This window comes from Podarcis melisellensis, assembly GCF_964234715.1.
Source record: "Podarcis melisellensis genome assembly, chromosome: 2".
Lineage (NCBI taxonomy): Eukaryota > Metazoa > Chordata > Lepidosauria > Squamata > Lacertidae > Podarcis > Podarcis melisellensis.
This window is the reverse complement of record NC_138529.1, coordinates 6,427,516-6,449,232: the sequence shown is the minus strand read 5'-3', so window position 1 is coordinate 6,449,232 and position 21,717 is coordinate 6,427,516. Positions and strand designations below refer to the sequence as shown.

The window sequence follows — 21,717 nt, the reverse complement described above, 5'->3', positions numbered from 1 at the left end:
GCTGTGTGTGGGGAGGATATTATTTTTGCTTGTTACTATGTTATGTATTTTTGTGCTTTTTTATTGTAAACTGCCCTGTGCTCCTCGGGTGAAGGTTCGGTACAGAAATTAACTAGGTAACTAACTACCGGTAACTTTCTGACGGTAAGAGCTGTTCGACAGTGGAACAGAGCAAGAGGTGGGGAATTCTCCTTCCTTGGAGGTTTTTAAGCATCTGTCATGTATGATCTAGTTAAGATTCCTGCATTGCAGGGGGTTGGACTAGATGACCCTTAGGGTCCCTTCTAACTCTACAATTCTACGATTCTCTGAATGGGCTGGAATAGGGCGAGAAAGCCTTCCGTGCTGGTAATGTGCTTGAAAACTTTGTTTTGGAACCTCTTGTAATTAAAAGCAGCACCAGCGGCAACTCGACCTGCGCCCTGAGGCTCAGGAACCACAGAAGGGCTACCACCCCTCCCTCTCTCCCCGCCCAAGACCCAGCGGAGCCCTTCGAAGACAGAAGCGGTCAATTCTTTTGTCCGTGTGGACAGCGGCCAGCCCGAAGGAGCTGCAGCCCGAGAGAGAAAAGGGGGCGGGGCCAAGCTTTCGTTACTTTCTTTCTCTCGGAACGGCAGCCGCCCAATCGGAATGGAGGGGCGCGGCTTCGCTCCGCAGCCCGGCTCCTCCTCCTCCCCCTCTGCCCAATCACGGGGCGCGGCGTCCCGCCCAGCCTCGAGCTCGGCTCCGCCCTCGGAAGCTCGCCTTCCAATCGGCGGGCGGAGCGAGCGAGCCTGGTTCCCGGACTGCAGCAGCCGCGGGAGCTGGCGAGTTGCTGGCTTCGCCGCAGTGCGAGACTGGCGGGTTCGTGTGGCGGGAGCGCCATGGAGCGGGCCCCGGAGCAGGAGGCGGCGGCGCCGGACCCGGGCGCGGGGGTCTCCTCGGGCGCCTCTCGCTTGCCCGGCGGCATCGGCTCTGCGGAAGCCCTGGCGGCGCTGGGCGCGATCGGGCGGCGGCTGCTGTGGCTGCTGCCGGTGTACCTAGCGGGCCGGGCGGGGCTGAGCCTGGGCTTCGTGGTGGCCGGCGTGGCCCTGTACATGGGCTGGCGGGGCCGGCGGATGAGCAAGGAGCGGTCGCTGCGAGCGGCCGGGCTGTTCCTGGGCGACGAGGAGGCTGCGCTGAGCGCCACGGGGCTGGGCCGAAGCCTGGGGCAGAGCGAGCTGCCCGCCTGGGTAAGAGCTGGGCTATGCCGTTTTACTGGGGGCGGGCGGGGGCTCCGGGATTCCTCCCCTTGGGTCCCGTAACGCCGAGGAAGTTCCCCAGGGAGCAGCAAAACAAGGCGCGAGCTTTGGGATCGCAGGACCTCAGCCGTGCCCAAATCCCCTCGCCTTGGATGCGCTCAGACGGAATATTTACGCATTCCCGGCTTCACATGCGTGGCTGCTTCCGTGGGTGTCGGTTTCCTGCTCCTGCAAGGCTTATTTTGAAAGGGGTGGGTGAGTAGGCAAATATTGGTAAAAATACGGTTGCAGGGCGGTGATCCCAGGTCCAGGAAGGGAGCACGCGAAAGTTACTTGCCCACTAAAATGTTTTCTCTGTTTGTCTGCCTTGACACACATGCCTGTACCAGCTGCCTCTGAAGCCTCTAAAGATTTGAGTTTGTAAATCTTCCCTGCCTGGTCACTTGGAGGCTGTTTTTTATCTGGTGCGTTTATAACACCACCTTCCTTCCATGGTGGATCTCATACATACTGTCCAGACCTGCTGAGGGCTGCACGATGTGGCCCCAGACTGCCCTCAGAACCTACTTTCTTGCAACAATCAACCAGGCGTCTTTTAACCTGCATAAAGTGATGCTGAGTAGTATACACTGTTGCACTCCTGCATTTTTGATGCCTAACTCCATGCCCTGCTCCATCCTTAGTTTGCTTGTGGGTGTCTTGATCAGGCCTATGGAAAGCAAAATATCTGTGGGTGAATCTCATTGCTTCTGCTGGCATCCCAGGTTTTTCCTTCCCCTTTTCCATGGCAAAGAAAACAAGGAAGCAGTTAGCCTCGGGCTTCATCTGCAAAATGGGGATAATACCGGCCTATGTCACAGGGCTATTGGAAGGATAGCAGCGGACATGCAAAGATTCTGAGCAATAGAAATGCTACGTATTATTATGCAGTAGTAGTAGTATTTCCCTCTGCTCACCTTCCAGCTGCTTTGTCTTAGAAGGGTGTTTGCAGCCATCAACCTGTAACTTTCCATGTTTCACTGCTCTGCATGAGGGAAGAAATGAAACTGCGTCTAGGAGTGGAATGAAGAAGGCAGCAGCCTCTGGCTAGATGCTGTGGCTTGGGGAGAAGCACATGTTCACACCCTCTTGCAAAACAGCTGCTGCATTTAACACCCTCCTGCAATTTGTAACTTTTCCCAGTGGCATAGTGTGGGTTGTCAGCACCGGGGCAAGGCAAGTAATTTGTGCCCCCTAACCCGTGGATTTGCGCCCCCTAACCCCCAGATGTTGCGCCCGGTGCGGCCCCACACTACGCCACTGACTGCTCCTGCTCTCTTGATAGGTTTCCTGCTTTCTAAAGCTTTCCTTTCTGCATCTTTAACTATTTTGATCCATCATTTTATCATCTGCTTCCCTATTTAGCTCCCCTTACAACTTCCTTCCAGAACCCTCCTCCTTCCCCCTTGAGGGAATCCTATTTGATTTTCCTGCTTTCCTGTCTCCCATCTCTCTGCAGTGCTTCTCTATCTGTGTAGATTAAGGTTACCAGATTTTTTCTAAGAATCCGGGGACACTTTTAAAAAAAAAAAGAAAGAGAAAAGGTTATTTTCAAAAAGTTTTTTTTTTTTAAAAAAAGGAGTAATATCTTCTCTTCTGTGGTCTCCTCTGTCACGCGGCTTTCCTCTGGGCCCCAGCCTGCTCTCTTGGAGCACTAGCTGCCGTGGAGTAGGCTTGGGTCGGGCCTGGGCTCGGCCACGTGTCCTTGCCCTCCCGATGCTCTCCTGTCTCTCCTCCTCAACAGCAGCAACACAGCAAAGTCGGGGCTCCCCTCTTTTTTCTCCTTCCTCTTCCTCTTCCCCTCTCCTCCCTCTCCATGTGTCGGCTCTGGGGTTTTCCTGGCCCCAGAGTGCCGCTGGGCAGTTGGCCAGGTGGCCGGGCGCTCTCGCTCCCAGCTCAATTTGGGTTGCGGGGTGTGTGTGTCAGCGGTTCCCCCAGTTGACGTGCTAGGCATCCCCAGTTCCCCCTTGGCGGTGGCGGCGGCAGTCTCAGCAGCCCGGAACCAGCCTGGTAGCGCAGTTGGCTCTGGCTGGCTTCAGGAGCTGCTTGCTGCCGTGGCACCTGCCATTTTGCCTCGCCATAAGTCCCCATATGATGTGTCTTGTGCTGTTGAACCATGCAACATTCATTCACTACTAATAAATCTACAACACTTAAAATATAAATCCAAGGACGGATTTTGTCCAGGGACAGAATTGTAGATCTGGGGACTGTCCCCGGGAAACGGGGATATCTGGTACCCATAGTGTAGATGCCCTTCCTGGAGACAGGTACATTTTCCCATCCTCCTATTAACTAGCTCATTCACAAATCTTGGCACTGTCTTCTGCCATGCTTTCTTGCTGCTTTCTTGTCTTTTCTCTGCCCTCCCTTTACATATAAATACTAAGGAGGAGTTGAATGAGCAACCCTGTAAGGGACAAGAATATCTAGCCAAGAAAAGGAGTAAAACAGCAGGAATTTAGTTTTTCTCTCTCTATTTTTTTCCCCTGGAATCTCTGTGTGTCGCAATATTCTTCTATTTTACGTTGGTCTCTTACATGGCACCTTACATGGGCGTAGCCAGGTTTTTTTGTTGGAGGGGGGAAGGACTTTTGTTGGGGGGGGCAGAAATGACGTGATTGGTCAGTTAAGTATTTTTATTGTTTTACTTTATGGGGGGGCAAGTGACCCCCCCAAGCCCATGGCTTCTTACAAGAGAAACACACCTCTCTGTACCTTTCACTCACTCTAGCTAGTATTTAGTTGGGTGTGATGGTGGAACGTTTCTAGTCCCATATCTGTGGTCCAAAAAGCAAAAACCCGCAGGGGAACAGAACAAACTGCCAACAGGGATGAAAATAGGCGACTGGGTGGAAAAAGACCGCCCCTCTGTTTTTTTACTGTGTCCCCTGATTTGAGTGCTGTTGTAGTTTCAGGGGATGTTCAAAGAACCTGAGTATTTGGAAATCGATGATAGTATCTTTCAGCTCTCAGTTCTGTAATGTGGCTTTTAGCACCCTAATCTAAAGTGAGTTCACAGGTTATCATTTTCCATGTGGTAATTGCTGCTCTTATGAGATAATGTGGATGTGCATAGCTGGTGTCAGCGTTATGGAATAGAATGTTGTCTCTTCAGGAAATAAACTAACATTGGGAGACAGTTTTGGAATGTGATACCTTAGCTCTGCTCTTGCTGTCAAATGGAACTTGTGAACTTGCCCTGGGTTAACTGTAGCCTGAAACCTCTGTGCACAGGCTGAAAGATCCATATTGCTTCAGGGGCTGCAACCCTTGCTGGTCCTAAGGGCCACACTGTTAAACTAGTTCTCCAGCTGGGCACTAACACTGGCCGAAGTGCATGCCGGCTTGCCTTAATTCCATTTTAATTGGATCTTTTGTAACTGAAACTGGGATTGCACATCACACTGAATGCTTAACAGTCACTGAAAACAACAACTGTTCAGTTCCAAGCTCCTGCGGCTCTGTAACACCCAGGGTCCAAACTTAATGGCATTTGTGGACATCCCTAGAGATGTGAAGGTATGAAAAAAAATGGGGGGACCCTATAAAAATGAAGAGAAGTGGTTAATTCCACCCCAAGTTTTCCTGTGTTTATTCCAGACTTATAGCTGCCCCATTCCATCAGCAGAAAACGCAATGTGGAAAGCCCTGATAAATTGCCCTAAATGTGGGAAGGTAGAATTAAATGTGCTGTTGCAAAGTGTAAGGTAAAGGTAAAGGGACCCCTGACCATTAGGTCCAGTTGGGACCGACTTTGGGGTTGCAGTGCTCATCTCACTTTATTGGCCGAGGGAGCTGGCATACAGCTTCCGGGTCATGTGGCCAGCATGACTAAGCCGCTTCTGGAGAACCAGAGCAGCGCACAGAAACGCCGTTTACCTTCCCACTGGAGCGGTACCTATTTATCTACTTGCACTTTGACGTGCTTTTGAACTGCTAGGTTGGCAGAAGCAGGGACCGAGCAACGGGAGCTCACCCTGTCGCGGGGATTCGAACTGCCGACCTTCTGATCGGCAAGTCCTAGGCTCTGTGGTTTAATCCACAGCGCCACCCTAACCCATTGCAAAGTGTATGTGTGGCCAAAAGATGCCTAACAGGGTTGAGTTATATTAACAAATATAACTCCCAAACCACCTTGCCTCCTATTATTGGCATTACCTGCTTGTCCCTTGTCTCCTCTAACTCCTCTGCTGGAACTTAAGCTAAAAAACAAAAAAACTCTGTCCATTATGTTTTGCTTGATCACCTTCCATCCTTCCAATCTTGTGTTAACATATTTCTCTAGTGCCTGATCATCAGTTTCAATTCTCCTTCTATGTGATGGGTGGAGTAAAATAAGATAAGGTGGAGATGTAGCATGTTAAAATCTGTTGTGGCAGGAAGTGCGCTGAGGCTCCCCCTTCAGCCCAGTGTCTTACTGATAAGGAGGAAAGAAAATCTTACAGGAGATACAGAAATGTACTCGCTGCTGAAAGATAGCCTTACTGTTAGGTCCCTGGGTAAGATACTTACTCAGTTTTGCTGTGGCTGCTGAAAATGGAAAAGTGAAATATTTCTCTTTATAGCCTGATGCAACAAGTATGGCTTTGTCGCATAGTGGCAACAGAGGACCTGATTCTATAAGCAAGCATTCTCTGGTTGAAAGTCTAGATGCGACAAATGAACTTGCAGCAGGGTGCTAGGTTCCTTGGTCTCCGGGAAGCTAAGAGATGGGGAGTGGGTACCTCAGAGCTATTGACTAGTATGGTTATGGGCAGGAATGGGAGCATTGGAATAAAAATTCTGTGCCAAAGTAATCCAGATTCTATGGCAAAAGAAGCTAAAATGTGCAACCTGTGCCAATAATGTAACCTGTTTAGTGTTGCTTGCAGGGCCCTCCCAACCATGAGGCAAGGTGAGGCAGCCACCTCAAGTGGCAGGGTCCACAGGGCAGCGGATCCAGCCTCCAAGGAACACCCCGCCTGTTGCTTCTCCCGCAGTGGCATTGGCAGCTGTGATGTGCTCCTTGGGGTCTCTGCCTCCTCCTTGGCATTCCCCCCCCATGTCACTTCCACAGCAGCCTCTTGGAGAATAGGAGGCACCAGTGGCGTAGCGTGGGGGGTGCAGGGGTGGCCGGCCGCACCGGGCGCAACATCTGGGGGTTAGGGTTAGGGGGCGCAAATCCATGGGTTAGGGGGCACAAATCCACAGGTTAGGGGGTGCAAATTACTTGCCTTGCCCCGGGTGCTGACAACCCACGCTACGCCACTGGGAGGCACTCCTGGGTTCTTCCCATCCTTGTTCCCAAAGTGGATATTTATTCCCTAGCGAGGGGACACCATTATGTGGTTTGCCTTAGGTGCCAACGTGTCTTGAGCCAGCCCTGGTTACTTCTATCCATAATAGGGGAGAACAAGGAATTTCAAAGCGTTGATCAGTTTTGATGATCCAAAGATGTTACCATATGTTGGCAGCCTGCATAGTTCGAACTCTGTCTTTGTAGGATTGAGGACTAGAAACCTATAAAAACAAACTGAGATTTCCAAGTTGTCAAATGCAGTGCAGGTAGCAGTGTTGCCCCCTGTTTTTAAAAAAATCAAATTGTTGCATGGAGCTGTGGAATGCAGAGATCCCTTGACATGGAAACTGAGAGGATGATCTACTGGGGCACAACAAACTCCAGGGCCAGGAAGGTGGAACTGCTGACTGTGAAACTATTGGAGCCACAGTGGCTTGGTGGATATATTTTAGTATCTTGCTGAGGGTGCAGAACTGTTAAAGATGGAATAGGTTTTTCCATTTGGCTATGGCTTTCAGCAAGAAGGAAGGTCATGTTCCAGGTACTTCGAAAGCTTATTGTCCCTTGAAATTGATTCTGTAGTGAAACTGTCAAAGCACTCATATTGCATGAAACTCGCTGACTTCACTTTGTTAGGATAATAACAATAGCCCTTGACCCAAGACAGCAGTAAACATGGGCAATACATTAAAAAGAGGGTCTAAAATTCATTCTTTTTCCTGTTGTAATTAATAATCCCGGGGCGGCAAAACTTAAGGATGGTGTCATTCTAGCTGAGATTGTGATCCTGTGCTGTGCAATAACACAACTGTCAGTTGTCTTTAAATTGAATGTCTGCAATCCTATCTAGCTTAAAACGTGGAAAGATGAGACACAGGGCCTGAAAGAATCTTCCCTAAATAAATTAGTGCTGCACAATGTCTGTGCAAAACAGCAGACTTATTTTTGTTTCTGAGTTAAGAAAGAAGTCAAAACCAGCTTTTTCCAATCACACTTTAGAGGGTTAGCTGTGTCTGTGGTGAGGAAAGAGTGGTTACAGTGTGCGTGTGCACTTAGTGGTGGAAAATAAAAACGATTCATTGCATGCCATAAATGGAGAGTTTTCTGCTTTTGCTCGTCGCTGCACTGATGACATCAGGCTCCCAAGTTTGCTCACAGATGCCCAGAACTTGAACTGCTGCGCTTGGCCAGCTTCATTTGCTGAGGCCTTTGGGTTGCAGTTCTAACATCTGGAATCTTGCGTTAAAATAACCGCTTGTGTTAAAAAAATGCAAGTTTCATTCCTAGGAGTAAGTGGCTTGAATTGACTTTTGGCTTACTTGCCTTTTATAAGAGATGCCTGAAAGTCAAAAGCAAGGGTGTCTGGGTGTTAAATCTCTGCTGGAAGCATGTTCCCACAGCATGGAGTCAGCTCTAGTTGTGCCTTGGTAACTGGGGAAAAGCTAACATCACATCTCTGGATGACCTCTGTGAACAAGCTGTGAAAGAAGGGCCTAAGTGGCCCTTAAGGCATCCTAACGCCATGTTGCAATTTATATCAGCCCAAGAACCGTTTAAGGGACGCCGATCAGAAGGTCGGCGGTTCGAATCCCTACGACGGGGTGAGCTCCTGTTGTTCGGTCCCTGCTCCTGCCAACCTAGCAGTTCTAAAGCACGTCAAAGTGCAAGTAGATAAATAGGTACCGCTCCGGCAGGAAGGTAAACAGCGTTTCTGTGCACTGCTGTGGTTCGCCAGAAGCGGCTTAGTCATGCTGGCCACATGACCCAGAAGCTGTACGCTGGCTCCCTTGGCCAATAAAGCGAGATGAGCACCACAACCCCAGAGTCGGCCACGACTGGACCTAATGGTCAGGGGTACCTTTACCTTTAAGAACCATTTAGCACCAAAGGAGGAGGCTGATTTATATTGGGCCAGATTGTTGGTCCACATAACTCACTATTATCTACTACAGTTGACTCTCCAGGAAAATCAATAGTCATGTGGCACCTTTATGACAGCATGGAGTCTGTTGCATGAAGTGTTATCCTGAGGTTGTATTTTCTGGGGGATGTGAGGAATTGCAAACAGTGAGGCCGGAAGGAAATGTAATGCAGAAACAGTGGTAACTCACAAAACCAGTTTTGGGTGGCAAGGCATGGGCTCTCCAGAGTCTCGGATAGAGAAGGTCCTATTACCTCAGGAGTGGGGAACCTCTTTCAGCCTAAGTGCCTCATTCCCTCAGGGACATCTCAGGACCACATTCCAATGGTGGGTGAGGCATGAAGGAAAAGTGGACAGAACAGTGGATGTGATACTTACCTTTTTTACAATAGGCTACATTTCATCTTCCTACACCCTCCTTCCCAGCAGGTAAGCGGCATTATTGCAGTTAAAGGAAGCCTTCCAGCCATAGAGAGGGACTGGAGGAGGGTGTGTGGCCTGGGGAGGGTCCCAAGGGTCAGGTCGATGGGCTTGGAGAGTCATATTTGGCCCACTGGGTGTGAGGTTTCCCACCCCTGTGTTTATCTGGTATTTTTAACTGGAAATGTCAGGGATTGAACTTGGCACCTTCTTCATGAAAAGCATGTGCTCTGCCTGTGTGCAGGGTTTAGGATTATGGTGTTGTGCAGCCCAAACCTATTCAGATTTACTTGGAAGCAAAATCCCACTAATTTTACTTTTAGCTAAGTGTGCATACAGTTGAAGCTTGACACCATTTCTTAAATGTGATGAGAGCAAGTTTTGCTACTACATTTCACTCCTCAAGCCTCAATGGCTCTGCTTCCTGCATCCTTTCTGGTTTCCCCCTATTGGCTCTTCAACCCCATAGCTCCTACTGTGTTGATCCACCCACTGTGTGCCTGTCTCCTCCTGCGAACCTACACACCACACCACTGTGTTTGCCCAGCTCTTACACCCTCTCTCTCACTGTACTCCTTCCTGTGGCCCAGCAATAATTAGGGTAGCAATGCCCCCCTTTCTCTTTGGTTAGTTTTCCTCGTGGATCCACTTTTGCGAGAAACCCTGAAGCTTTAAAGCCTGCAAAATGTCTTGTGTGTTTTTAAGTGGAGATGCATTATCTTTTTCTTGGTAATATTTTTGTGTGTGTTGAGAGATAGAGAGAGGAGAGAGATAATTGGATCGGACTTGAACCTTTGCAGCTAATAGCAAGCAGCTAGATTGGGTTCTGAGTGTTTAAAGCAGAAAGCAAGGTATTATCTTACTTTGGGGCGGGAGGGGGAGAGGGAAACTATTCTTGCATGTTTTGAAAAAATAAGGCTAGTCAGACAATGTTCTGAGACTGGCAGCCGCACAAAGAATTCTCTGCATTAATAGTTCATCTGGGCGGCAAGCCCCTTTGCAGATATGACAGCATCCTTTCTCTGATGGATTTTTCCACTAAGCCGGGATTAGCATGGGTCTGTCCAAAATGACCCATTTACCTGGATTTAATATTGTTTTATTTATTAAATATGGATATTGCCCTTCACCTGAAGATCACAGGGCGGTTCACAACATTAAAATACAAAATGAGAACAGACAATACATAATAAAAACAAGTTAAAAAACAAAGCCTCTCCTACGAACATATTTAAAAAGCCATAGAATGATAAACAGCTGAATGCCTGGTTGAAGAGAAATGTTTTCATCTGATGCCTAAAGACATGCCATGAAGGCACCAGGTGAGCCTCCCTGGGGAGACCATTCCAGAAGCTGGGCAGGGGGGCATGAAGAAGGGCCTCAGGGGATGATCACAGCGTCTGGACTGGTTCATATGGGGAGAGGCGGTGCTTGAGGTCTTGTGGTCCTTAACTATTAAAGGCTTTATAGGTCAAAACCAGCACTTTGAATTTGGTCCAGAAGCCAGTTGGCACCCAGAGCAGTTGGGCCAGGATCAGTGTAATATTCTCAAACCGTCTTGCCCCAGTGAGCAACCTGGCCGCTGAATTCTGCACTAGCTGAAGTTTCCGAACCGTTTTCAGTTCCAGCCTCATGTATAATGTGTTGCAGTAATCTAACTTAGAAGTTAGCAGAGCACAGAAGACAAAATTAGGCTACCCCTGTCCAGATAGGGGAGCAGCTGGGCTACCAGCCAGACTTAACAGGAGGCACTCTATCTTCTGAACCCACACCTTCCCTGTTCCAAGATTGAACCAGGAGGCTACATATTGTTTCACTTAACTGCAGAACCTTGAAGAACCAGTAACTGGATGAGATTTGCTGGTGTGCCATCAGAAATACCGTAGTGGCCAGAATATAAGCCTCACTTTCCCCCAAATTCTAACCATGAAAAGTTAAAGTGTGGCTTATATCTGCAACCTTACGGTATGCAGCCAGGAGCGTGGGGCAAACAGCGGCAGGAGTGGGGCAAAGCGGTGTCCGCTCTGCACACTCATAGTCCCCAGCCCTCTCCCCCAAGGCCGGGAAGGGTATGCAGCCAAGAGCAGCGAGGAATGGAGCGGCTTATATTTGGGTATTTTTTTCTTTTTTTCTCCCCCCCCCCCTCCAATTTTAAAGGTGTGGGTTATATTCTGGTGCGGCTTATATTCAGGCCAATACAGTAGCATTTGATTTGATACTCAAGGCTGGACTCCCTTTCTGAAGAGAGCAGTTCTCTGTCCATTGCAGTGATCCAGTTGAGTTACCTGTGCTTTCTCTGCCCACTCACCTTGCAGAGAATATATTTCTTATTTCCATGAGTCACTTCTGTGGGCTTTCTTGCTTCCAGTCAGGGAGCATACCTAGTGGATGTGACTCTTTGGACCAGATGGTTTCTTACTCTTTTACACTGTGAAAGTAAATCTTTTCAGCAGTAAGCGTGGAGCAGCGCCTCCAATTTTAATTCAGAAAAATAATCTCAACTATCAGAAGTTTAGAAAATCTCAGATTTGTCTCCAAATAGCCTTTGTGCCAAAGAGTTGAATACTTTAAGGTGAAGTTGCAAGGTTTTTAAAATTGGTATTATAGCCTTCTGAGTTGCATGGGATGAGTAAGAATTGTGGTTTTAAAAAGCACAACTTTCTAAAGTAGGGGTCAAATTCAGCTGCTAGCTGGGGTCAGTGCAAGGGCTACTGCTAGCCTCACAGGGCCTCCTCCCATCTCCTCCCCTTGCATGCCCTCGGTCAGATCTGGGGGCTGGGGTTAGGAGAACCCCCATAACAGAACGTAAGAGTAGAAAGGAGGTAGTTCTGTTGGGCAAGCCAAAATGTTTGTGCTGATACAGACACACACACACACACTTTTGCAAGCAAGTCCCCCAAAGTTACTAGGCCACCCTTTTTTTAATGAGCTTGTCTGCCCACATATACATATATTATTTTGCTATTTGTAGCATAGATGGCCTGAAAGATTTTAAAAATGGGCCAACTCTTCTAATTTTATGAGAACCTCCCTGCCAGATTACCTGGAGGCCATTTTGGTCACATGCAAGCAGGCAGGTGGCTGTTACCAAAGTGTATGGCAAGGCTGGTAATTTAGATCCTGTTAGGTGCCTGTCTAAGCAGATCAAAAATCTCACAGTATAGGAAGTAGATCCTCTTCTCTGTGCCACGGAATCTGTCTTGGCAGGCCCAGCAGCCCTGGCATTTGGGGAATGCTTCTGTCTGACTCACCACCTACTCCTCACTCTGTTTTCTCCTATACAGGAAATGCTGCTGCTGCTCATTTTAGGGCCACACGATTAAGAATAGTGGGTGTAGCATTTGGGGCAGGCTGTTGAAGGGAGCTTCTAAATATAAGCCGGTCTGGCATCTTCCTACCATTTTTTGAAGACCTTCTGAGCTAGATGCCATTTGCAGCTAAGCTTTAAGAAGAAATGAATAACACTTCTGAGTCAGTGTGAGCTGTGTTTACAGGAACTAGCGAGCCGTTAGATGAACCCCATTGAAACGATGTACCCACATCTTTCTGTAAGGAGTCAGATACTGGAGACATTTGGCTTAGGAATATGCCAAGCGTGTTCAAGGGTCTCACTGTGACCTGTGCTTTGCACACAGACCCTGTCCCTCCTCCCTAAAAGACCCAAAAGACTTCCACTTGGAATAGGGTGGCAGAGTTCAGTGCAGAGTGACTCAGGGCCTGAAGGACCCAAGTAGGCTTTGCTTTTTGCCTATTTATGCCCTGGCTTGATGAAAACTGCAAAGTGCTCCATTATCTGAGCAATGTAAAACATTACAAATGTGCCACTAGTCTTGTAAACGATAACAGCTTAGTCCAGAGGTCAGCAAAATTTTTTCAGCAGGGGGCCGGTCCACTGTCCCTCAGACCTTGTGGGTGGGGGGCCAGACTATATTTTTCTGGGGGGGGGAATGAATTCCTATGCCCCACAAACAACCCAGAGATGCATTTTAAATAAAAGCACGCATTCTACTCATGTAAAAACACCAGGCAGGCCCCGCAAATAACCCAGAGATGCGTTTTAAATAAAAGGACACATTCTACTCATGTAAAAACATGCTGATTCCCGGACCGTCCACGTGCTGGATTTAGAAGGCGATTGGGCCAGATCCGTCCCCCGGGCCTTAGGTTGCCTACCCATGGCTTAGTCACTAGTCTTGTAAACGGTAACCAGGGTGAAAGGGAGCCTGTCTGCTGCAGTGGTTGGAGTGTTAGACTAGGGCCTGGGAGACCAGGGTTCAAATCCCCACTCAGCTTACTAGATGACCTTAGGCCAGTCACACTCTCTATCTGCATACCCTACCTCACAAGGTTGTTGTGAGGATAAAATGACAGGGGGGGGGACCTGTCTACCACCTTGTGCTCCGGGCAGTAAAGATGGACTGTAAAAATAAATACATAAAATAAAAGATCAGATAGCAGAAACACTCCTGTAACTTCATTGAGACACACTGAATGCCTTTAAGAAATAAAGGAGACCTTGCGTGGCTTTCTCAATGATTGCAAACTTGGACTGAGGCAGGTCCTTCAGTGGGGCAAGGGGGGGTGTTGCTTGTTTGGACCAGGAGGAATATACTTGCTTAGTGAATGTGAGTACAAATTTACTTTTCCTCCTCAGTTTAACAGGAGTGACTTTGAGGTAAGCTATTTGTTTCACTGCCACTTGTGTGTACGGAGCCCCCAAGCCCCCTTCTGCCTCGCAGTGCTCTGGGGAGGGGGCTGTTCAGAGCGCATTCATTCGTAGGATGAATTCATTCCCATGCAAGTTGCACTTCCAGTTGAACTCTTCCCTCCCCTTCCACTTTCTGCTTTTGCCTCGGACCTCCTTGGGGTAAAAACATCTTGCAGAGGGGTCAGGAGTGCATGGCAAGGGGAATTTCAGTTGCTTCCTTGTGAGTAAGTAATTTTAGTGCCTCCTTCACTTAAAGGGCAGTGTCCGCCTGACTCATTCCATCAGTGCAAAGATTTCTGCTTGCACAATGGACTTCTATTCCTTTTCTCTCTCCACATGTGCCCTGTGTCCTCTGCAAATCTGCTCCAGAAGGTTGGGGGAACCCCCAAAACAGATCTGGAGGGAGAGGTGGCGGAGTTCCTTCACGCAAACAAAAATCCCTGTGCAAACCGAACTAAAGTATTTAGTTGTATATATCTTTTGGGGGGATAATCGTTCCACAAAGTGATGCAGAAGTATGCAGCTAGGCAATGGTTGTCACAGCTTGTGAGCCAACCACCTGGCACTCCTGTTACCACAATAAGATTTGAGGGTGGGTTTTCTTCAGTATTGTCCAGAGATCATATTGTGTTGCATTTTGTACTGGCTGAAATGACAGTATATGCAGTTTCCGGCCGCGGTGGGAGAATAGTTGGGTGGAGCAAATTTCCGAAAAATCTGTACAAAATTTAACCAACAAATGCAAAGCCCTTACAGTTAAGTAGGGACTGATTCCCAATATCCTTATTAAGGCTGTTAACTCCTTAACAGCTGCAAATCTGTTGCAATAAAAAGGAGAGAAAACTAGACTTGGGCTGTTGGTGTAATGGGACTGTTAAGTAGACGTTATCTTCAAACGATGCAACGTTCCATTGTTATGTTCTGCTCAATCTGCCAGATTAGTTTTTGGAATGATCTGTCAGTGGAATAAAGAAAACATTTACTCTTTGAGGTGCCACAGTATGCCTGCACACTACAACATGTTCAGAGAGGTGATGTGTTTGAATACCTAAAAGGTGTTTATGCATTGAAGCCAAGGAGGGGTGGAAGATATTGTTGTACTGTATTGTTCCCTGTATAATTCCCCTAGAGATTGGTTTTTGAAAGAGGCTTTTCAGACAATTTCATTTTATGATGGCATGGTAGGGAGAAAGCTTGTTATTTATGGGTTGATGGGGATAAATTATACTGGGTTTCAGGGCCGGCCCACCTATGAGGCAAAGTGAAGTGACTGCCTCAGGTGGTAGAATCCACATGGGCAGCAGATCCTGAAGTTGATATTCCTTCCCTCCTTGTTCCTGATGTAAACCGTCCGTCACCCACCCTTCCCTGGAAGGAGGGAGGGAGGGGGCATCATTTTGGGGTCTGCCTCGGGTGCCAAAATGTCTTGGGTCAGCCCTTTTAGGCTTCTATGTTTTCCTCTAGCAGCCCGTGGATCAGACATCTCTCCATTAGGTCTGTATTTTTGTGACGGCCAACAGTTTTCAGCAAATATGCTTAAGTCTGTTGTTTGTTCTTAGTCATGGGCTGCTCAGGTCATTTGACTTTCTGAATTTGAGAAAGCCTGAAGCGGCAACAGTCTTGCCGTTCTCCTTTGTGAGATGACTGCGTGAGGAAGGCAGATGTTTGCCCACCAGCAGGCCCGCCCACACCACATATCCAGTGATCTAATACTGTCAAGTGGCACTGCAGCTGAAGTCTCTGCAAAAATCGATTTCCTTCTGCACGTAGCAAAGCGGACTGAGTCGAGCATCTGCTTCTGGTGCATTTGTGGTACTTGCGGTGATGACCAGCGCAGGCGTATGACCACAGACCCCAAACTGCAAGAACGGTTCATCACGTGGCTTCTAGCTCCTTGCTACTATCGCCTTACATTGCACTGTCCCGAGGCAACATGGGGAGGTGGCCAGAAACAACTTGCCCAGAACAATGTTAGATAGTTGATACAGGAGCTGAAGCGTGATATCCTGAAAAACCACTGTATTTGTTAACCTCAAAAGCTATTTCAGCTCAAGTTTCTTCATTTAGGAAAGCAAACATCTTGACAAGTTATTCAGTCCCAGAACAAGCCCAGCCGGTTTGGAAGTGGACCTGGGCAAACTTTCTATTTATTTTAATAGCTATGGGGCAGAGTTAAAAGGAGGAGGGTGGGATGCAGTCTTTGTGAACCATCTTCAGCATTGCACTGTTGCATTTAGTTGGGTTATTCCTCTCCCTGCAGCCAAGCTGGTTGCCAAAATTTGGTGGGCAATTTAAGTATACCAGGTTTATTTATTTAGATCATTTCTATACTTCACATTTCCAAGGCAATCTCTCAGCAGGCTTAAATAATCAAGTAGTAGAACATTGCAAGATAATCAAAACAAAACATTGCAAGGGAGACTCAGATGCAAATAATCCACCTTATCATTAACAAGAAAGCACAATATTCTTTTAAGCATTAGAGAAGATGAGATATACAAATCAAGCACACAAACACAATAAAATTCCACATATAAATATAATTTATAACTAAACAAAATGGATGAAGTAGAAGTTGCACCCACAGTTCTCTCCCATCCCCTACCCTTCCTCCACCAACAAAGTCCTTTGTTGGCATAAAATAATAATAATTTATAGCCAGCTCATCCACTCTTCTACTTGTCCTGTGCCTAGAAAGCAGCAACTTCTCATTTGTCCTGCTGCTTTCCCACCCAGGGAGGTCCTTTTTCTATACTGGTTCAGTCTCTCATGCTGAGAGGTATTAAGCAACTGCAGAACATTCTTTTGGTTCATGAAGGGGCTTTTGACCCAGAAGGGTGAGGGAAGGCCATTTATCCCAGTTCCTCCCACCTGCAATTCCTGTCATACCCCCCCCCCCAACATTACAATCTGCTCTGGAGGGTTAAGAGGCAGTAAATATTCCTTTTTTGGAAAAAAAACCAGAAGCCTTCCTATTGGGACTCAAAGATTTGGATATTCCTAAAAACATAAGAGAGATCTTCCTTTATGCCACAGTGGCTGCCAGGATGCTTATTGCATCAAATTGGAATAGTGACAAAGTTCCTTCAAGGACAGAATGGACTCAAAAACTGGTTGAATATGCGGAGTTGGATAATCTATCTGAAAAAATGAAAAATAAACCAAAACATGTATTTATTTCAAAGTGGGAAGTAGTTAAAATATATTTGAAAAACAGTTGTCGCAGTCTAAACTCCGTTGTAGCATTTTGAATAACATCTGTAGTAGTTGGTAGTAAGAGTCGAGACCACAGACAATTACCAGTAAATATTTATTTCTTAAAAAAAGAGGGGGGGCAGTAGGAGGGGCTGTTGGGGGGGTGGAGATAGATAAAATTGCCATCCCCTTCCATTAGTGAGGGCTTCACTGGGTCGAAATGTCTTTTGTATCTCATAACTAATCAGTGGGTGCATTCAGACATGGGAATTATTGTGTTAGTTTTCCTGATTATAATACTAATGCTTTCTATCCTGGATTCTAACCTTCCTTCTACACTGCATTGCCTGTTTCTTTATGGAGCTGTGGCTCTTTGATTGATGTATGCCACCATGTCACACTAAGTTTTAAATGGTGTGAAATAACTATATGCTGAACATTGCATGAAATTTCATTTCTTGAAATTACAACGTAAAAACTCCTAGTGATTTTCCAGGTTAACAGGGTTGCAAATGGTGGGGGTGGGGGTGGGGGGGAAGCAAATATCCTGAAATGAGTGCTAAACTCCTGCTAGACTCTGCTAGTTTTCCAGAAGTGGTTTGTATGTTGTGTGAAAGATCACACACACAACATGAAAATGTTCAGGTGAGGAAATGTCAGGAAAACAGAATAAAGTGCTGCTGCCTGGATGCAATGAGAAAGCTTGTGGCTGTTGTGTGTTAAGCTGAAGAAGAGGGAAGAGAGAAATTGCTGCATGTTAGTCTATTCCCAGGTTTGGCTTATGAAATACTATAACAGTTTTTTAATACTTTATTCTAGCAAACTCTGAGGTTTTTGGAAACTTATTGGTATTTTCCCATTGAGAAGATAATTAATGGACAGGCTTAACTGAAAAACAGCTTGTCTTCTACTCCTGATCTGCCTATTATAATATGCAGCCACAGGGGGATTGTATTTTAGGGCACACATTCCATTTTCAACTAAAAAGTCTTAAAAGTCTTGCCGGTGTACACCCCTGCTCTGGGAGCCGGGGACAGCACACAAGTGTTCTAGAGAAATGACCCTGGACTATTGTTTTTCTATGAGCAAATTGTTTCTATTTTACGGGGCAACTTTCAAGTATGCAGATGCCCACCTGCAGCTCTGGGTTGCTCAGTCTGGAAAGGCTATGTTGCTTGATTCTCCTGCACATACAAACTAGACCTCTGCCATCCGAGTTCACAGAGGAGGTGTTACAGCTCAGTGGTAGAACACCGGCTTTGTGTGCAGAAGGTCCTGGCTTGAATTGCTGGCATCCCCTGGGATGATTGGGAAAGCCTCCTGTCTGAAAGCCTGGAGAGCATCTGCCAGGCATTGTGCAGACAGTGTTACTTTAGATAGACCAGTGGCCTGACTCTTCAAGTGGGGTGTGTCTCCCTGTCTCTGTGTTGCTCTTTTGCCACACATGCCATTCACGCACACAAGCAGGAATTAACATGAGGGTAGCCTTTCAGTAGCTGCTTGCCTGTGAGGAGTAAGGATTGCTTCCAGCCAACCAGGCAGAGAAGCTTTGCAAATGTTCTTTTTTAAAAAAAAAAATTGTTCTTTCAAGGGACAAATGGCAAACAGAGATGTGTACTCGACTCAGAACACTTTGTAAGCTACATGCATTTTTGGATGTATTTGCCTCAGTGCTTGAGAGTTGGCACTCTGCTGTGTTAAACCAGTGTGGTGTAGTGGTTAAGAGCGGTGGACTCGTAATCTGGTGAACCAGGTTCGCTTCCCTGTTCCTCCCCATGCAGCTGCTGGGTGAACTTGGGTCAGTCACACTTCTCTGAAGTCTCTCAGCCCCACTCACCTCACAGAGTGCTTGTTGTGGGGAAGGAAGGGAAAGGAGAATGTTAGCCGCTTTGAGACTCCTTAAGGGGAGTGAAAGGCAGGATATCAAGTCCAAAATCATCCTCCTCCTCCTCCTCCTCCTTCTTCTTCACCCATTTAGGAGCAGGTGCTGCTTAAAATGTTTGGCTGGAATGTCTACAAATTGACCTACTCTTTTCAAGTGGTAAGCTTTTGGAGAACAATGTGTCCTCCAAGTGATACTCAAATCCACAGTGGGAACTCTGTGTATGTGTGTTACGAGAAAAGGAACGAGGCTTGATTTTAACCGCGTGCTTTTTATACTTATTGAGCGTCATGCATTGATTCTGCATTATCCTGGTATAAATAGGTGGATGGAGCTCCAGGCTGGCTTTAGCCCATCCTGCTTGCTATCCCTTTGCTTGAGGGTTGCTTAGTTTCCTTTTCCAGAAGCAGATGGCCCTTCCTCTCTTCGCTGCTTCTCTGTGTGCTTTCTGCCTTTGGCTCATGTTTAATCGGAATAACACATTAATCAGGTGCTCTGTGGTGACAGAAAACAGTCCTTCTCTCTCCCCCCTGGCCTGCTCTCTCCAAATATTTTCTTGCTAAGCTGTGGGGTGACTCTTCCACTTGGGGGAACTGGAGGTCAGATGTATATATGCACACCTTTGTGTATTGTATTGTACCGTTGTCTGTTTTAGGGTGTGTTGAACTGGGGCTACAGCTGCCTTGAGAACTTTGGTGAGTAGGTGAGGCTATAAATAATTCTAAATAAATATGAATAAGGGGAGAGGGGATACTTTAATTCTGTTGGGATTCGGCTTTGATATCCAGGTTGTTTCTTTCTCAGCCCCAACAGCAGCACTGAAAGACAGTTACCGTCTCTTTGAAAGCATTTAAAGATAATGGAAGAGAGCTGTTGTCATGTGCTTGGTTTCCTATCTGCCTCTGTATGTGCCACGGAATGGGAACAGGGTGTCCCACCAGTTCATCTCACACAGCACCAAAAAACTGTGGATACTGTGTTCAGGATGAGCCCAATACATTTTGGCACCTGAGGCGAACCACAAAATGGCGCCCCTCCTCCATTCCTGCCAGGGAAGAAGGGGAGAATGAAGGTCTACATCAGGAGCAAGGAGGGGGTATGAATTGTCTCATAGGTGGGTTGGCCCTGACTGTGTTTCATGATCTGGGACTTAACATGAAAATCAGTGCATTCCAAACTCCAGATGTGATCCCCATGCAAATTGCCTTGTTGAGAAGAGAGGGCCTTTTAATGCTGGCCCTGTTCATCCCCGTGGCAAAAGTCTGGGTGTTTTATTTCCAAAGTGCTAGTCTTACTGCCAAGGAGGATCTTGCCGCTATCAAGAAGCATGTGGGTAAATGTCTGGCAGTACCCTCTATCCCAGTGTTTCCCAACCTTTTTTGGGCAAAGGCACACTTGTTTCATGAAAAAAATCTCGAGGCACACCACCATTGGAAAATGTTTAAAAAATTAACTCTGTGCCTATATTGACTATATATAAAGTAACTCTCTTTAATAGGAATCAAATAAACACAAAGATAGTATTTTATAATTACTTTATTATGAAATAGTAAGTAAACAGAAATATGAAAAATTATAAAATACTTTATTCAGTGTGCAACCTGGGCCTGTTTGGCTGAAAGTAATGCAAAATGGATTAATCCATTCCAGACATTTAAAAACAACCCCTAAAACAGCAATTTAACATGAATTTTACTATCGATAAAGACCATTGATCCATAAAATGAAAGCAATAAACAATGTACTGCAGTCACACAATCAGTCAATCAATCAGTCACAAAAACAAAACAAAAAAGTCAGAAAGACAAAAATGCAAAATAAACAGCAAAAGCAGACAGACCGCAAAACAGAAGCATGGCACGCAAAATGGAGCACGTTTGGCTTCTGAAAAATGTTCGCAAACCAGAACACCTGTGGCTTAGCCCACCGCCTTCCATAACCAGTCTTCAGCTTCCTTGCCTATAGCGGGGGGGGGGATTAGTTTCGGTCACTAACGACTGGAATCGAGCTGCGTGGCTGCTTTGCTTGCAATTCCCAACCGCACTCCTTGCAAAGAGGTGGGCCGGCCATGCAATTTAAAGGAGATGGAATCCCAGCCCGCGCCCCTGCCCCGCGCAGTCCAGTCTCGAGGCGCGCCCACCTGCCCGCCGGCAGCGAAGCAGCGAGCGGGCCTCCTGCGCCGTCCGCCTGCGGCTCAGGCGCTCCTCCAACAGCGGGTGCCGGTAACGTTTCGGGAAGCGATGCTTCGCCACAGTTGGCCGGCCTAGGAAGAGGCCCCGGTAGACCCGGGCTTCGGCTCCCTGCTGGACCATCTCCAGCCCCGCCATGGGCGGAACAGCCGCTGCCTCGGACTCGGCGCCGCCCGCGCTCCCCTCAGCCAGCACAGCTGCCATCTTGGATGCCAACGGCCGCTCTCTCCGAGGAGGAATGCGCCTGCGCCTTTCGTCGAGAATTCTTACGTACGGCGCGGGATCGGCGAGTTGGGCCGGCGGAAACAGCCGGGTCCGGAATCTGCACTTGCCGAAAACAGCCGAGACCCGAATCTGAACCTGGCAGACTTCGCAATCCATTTGCTTCCTAGCCTCTCGCCGCCCGACTCGCCCGCCTCCCTCCCACGGCACACCAGGCAACGTCTCGCGGCACACTAGTGTGCCGCGGAACACCGGTTGGGAAACACTGCTCTATCCATAACCCTCGTATCTCCTTTTCCCACTTCTATATCAGTAGTTCAACAGTAGTTTCTTTAAACAAACATTCTACAATCCTTTACGAAGACCTCTGACCCTCTCCTGTTTTTCATTTCGTTAATCTTGCGTACTTAATGCCTCTTTTGCCATCTGCAACACAAGCGTATTTTCAACACTCTCTCCCTTCTGGGTGTTGCACACCCTCTGGTGTGTTTAGCTGTGCCCAGTAGTGGCACATATCTGGCGTGCATGCATGCAAATATGATGCGTCTTAAAACCAAAAGAGCAGGTGATTTTCCTGTCAGCTCCTGCCCAGAGAGAGAGAGAGAGAGAGAGAGAGAGAGAGAGAGAGAGAGAGAGTGAG

The 21,717-nt window shown here is 47.3% G+C and overlaps 1 protein-coding gene across 1 annotated transcript in view; it reads left to right on the top strand.

Moving 5' to 3' along the window:
* Nucleotides 1-810: 810 nt before the first annotated feature.
* ESYT1 (extended synaptotagmin 1) overlaps nt 811-21,717 on the top strand; it is a 59,071-nt gene continuing 38,164 nt past the window's right edge. Inside the window, exon 1 of the mRNA XM_081900708.1 lies at nt 811-1,211. Coding sequence (XP_081756834.1) covers nt 864-1,211 — 348 coding nt within the window. The 5' untranslated portion in view covers nt 811-863. The remainder of the gene's footprint in view (nt 1,212-21,717) is intronic.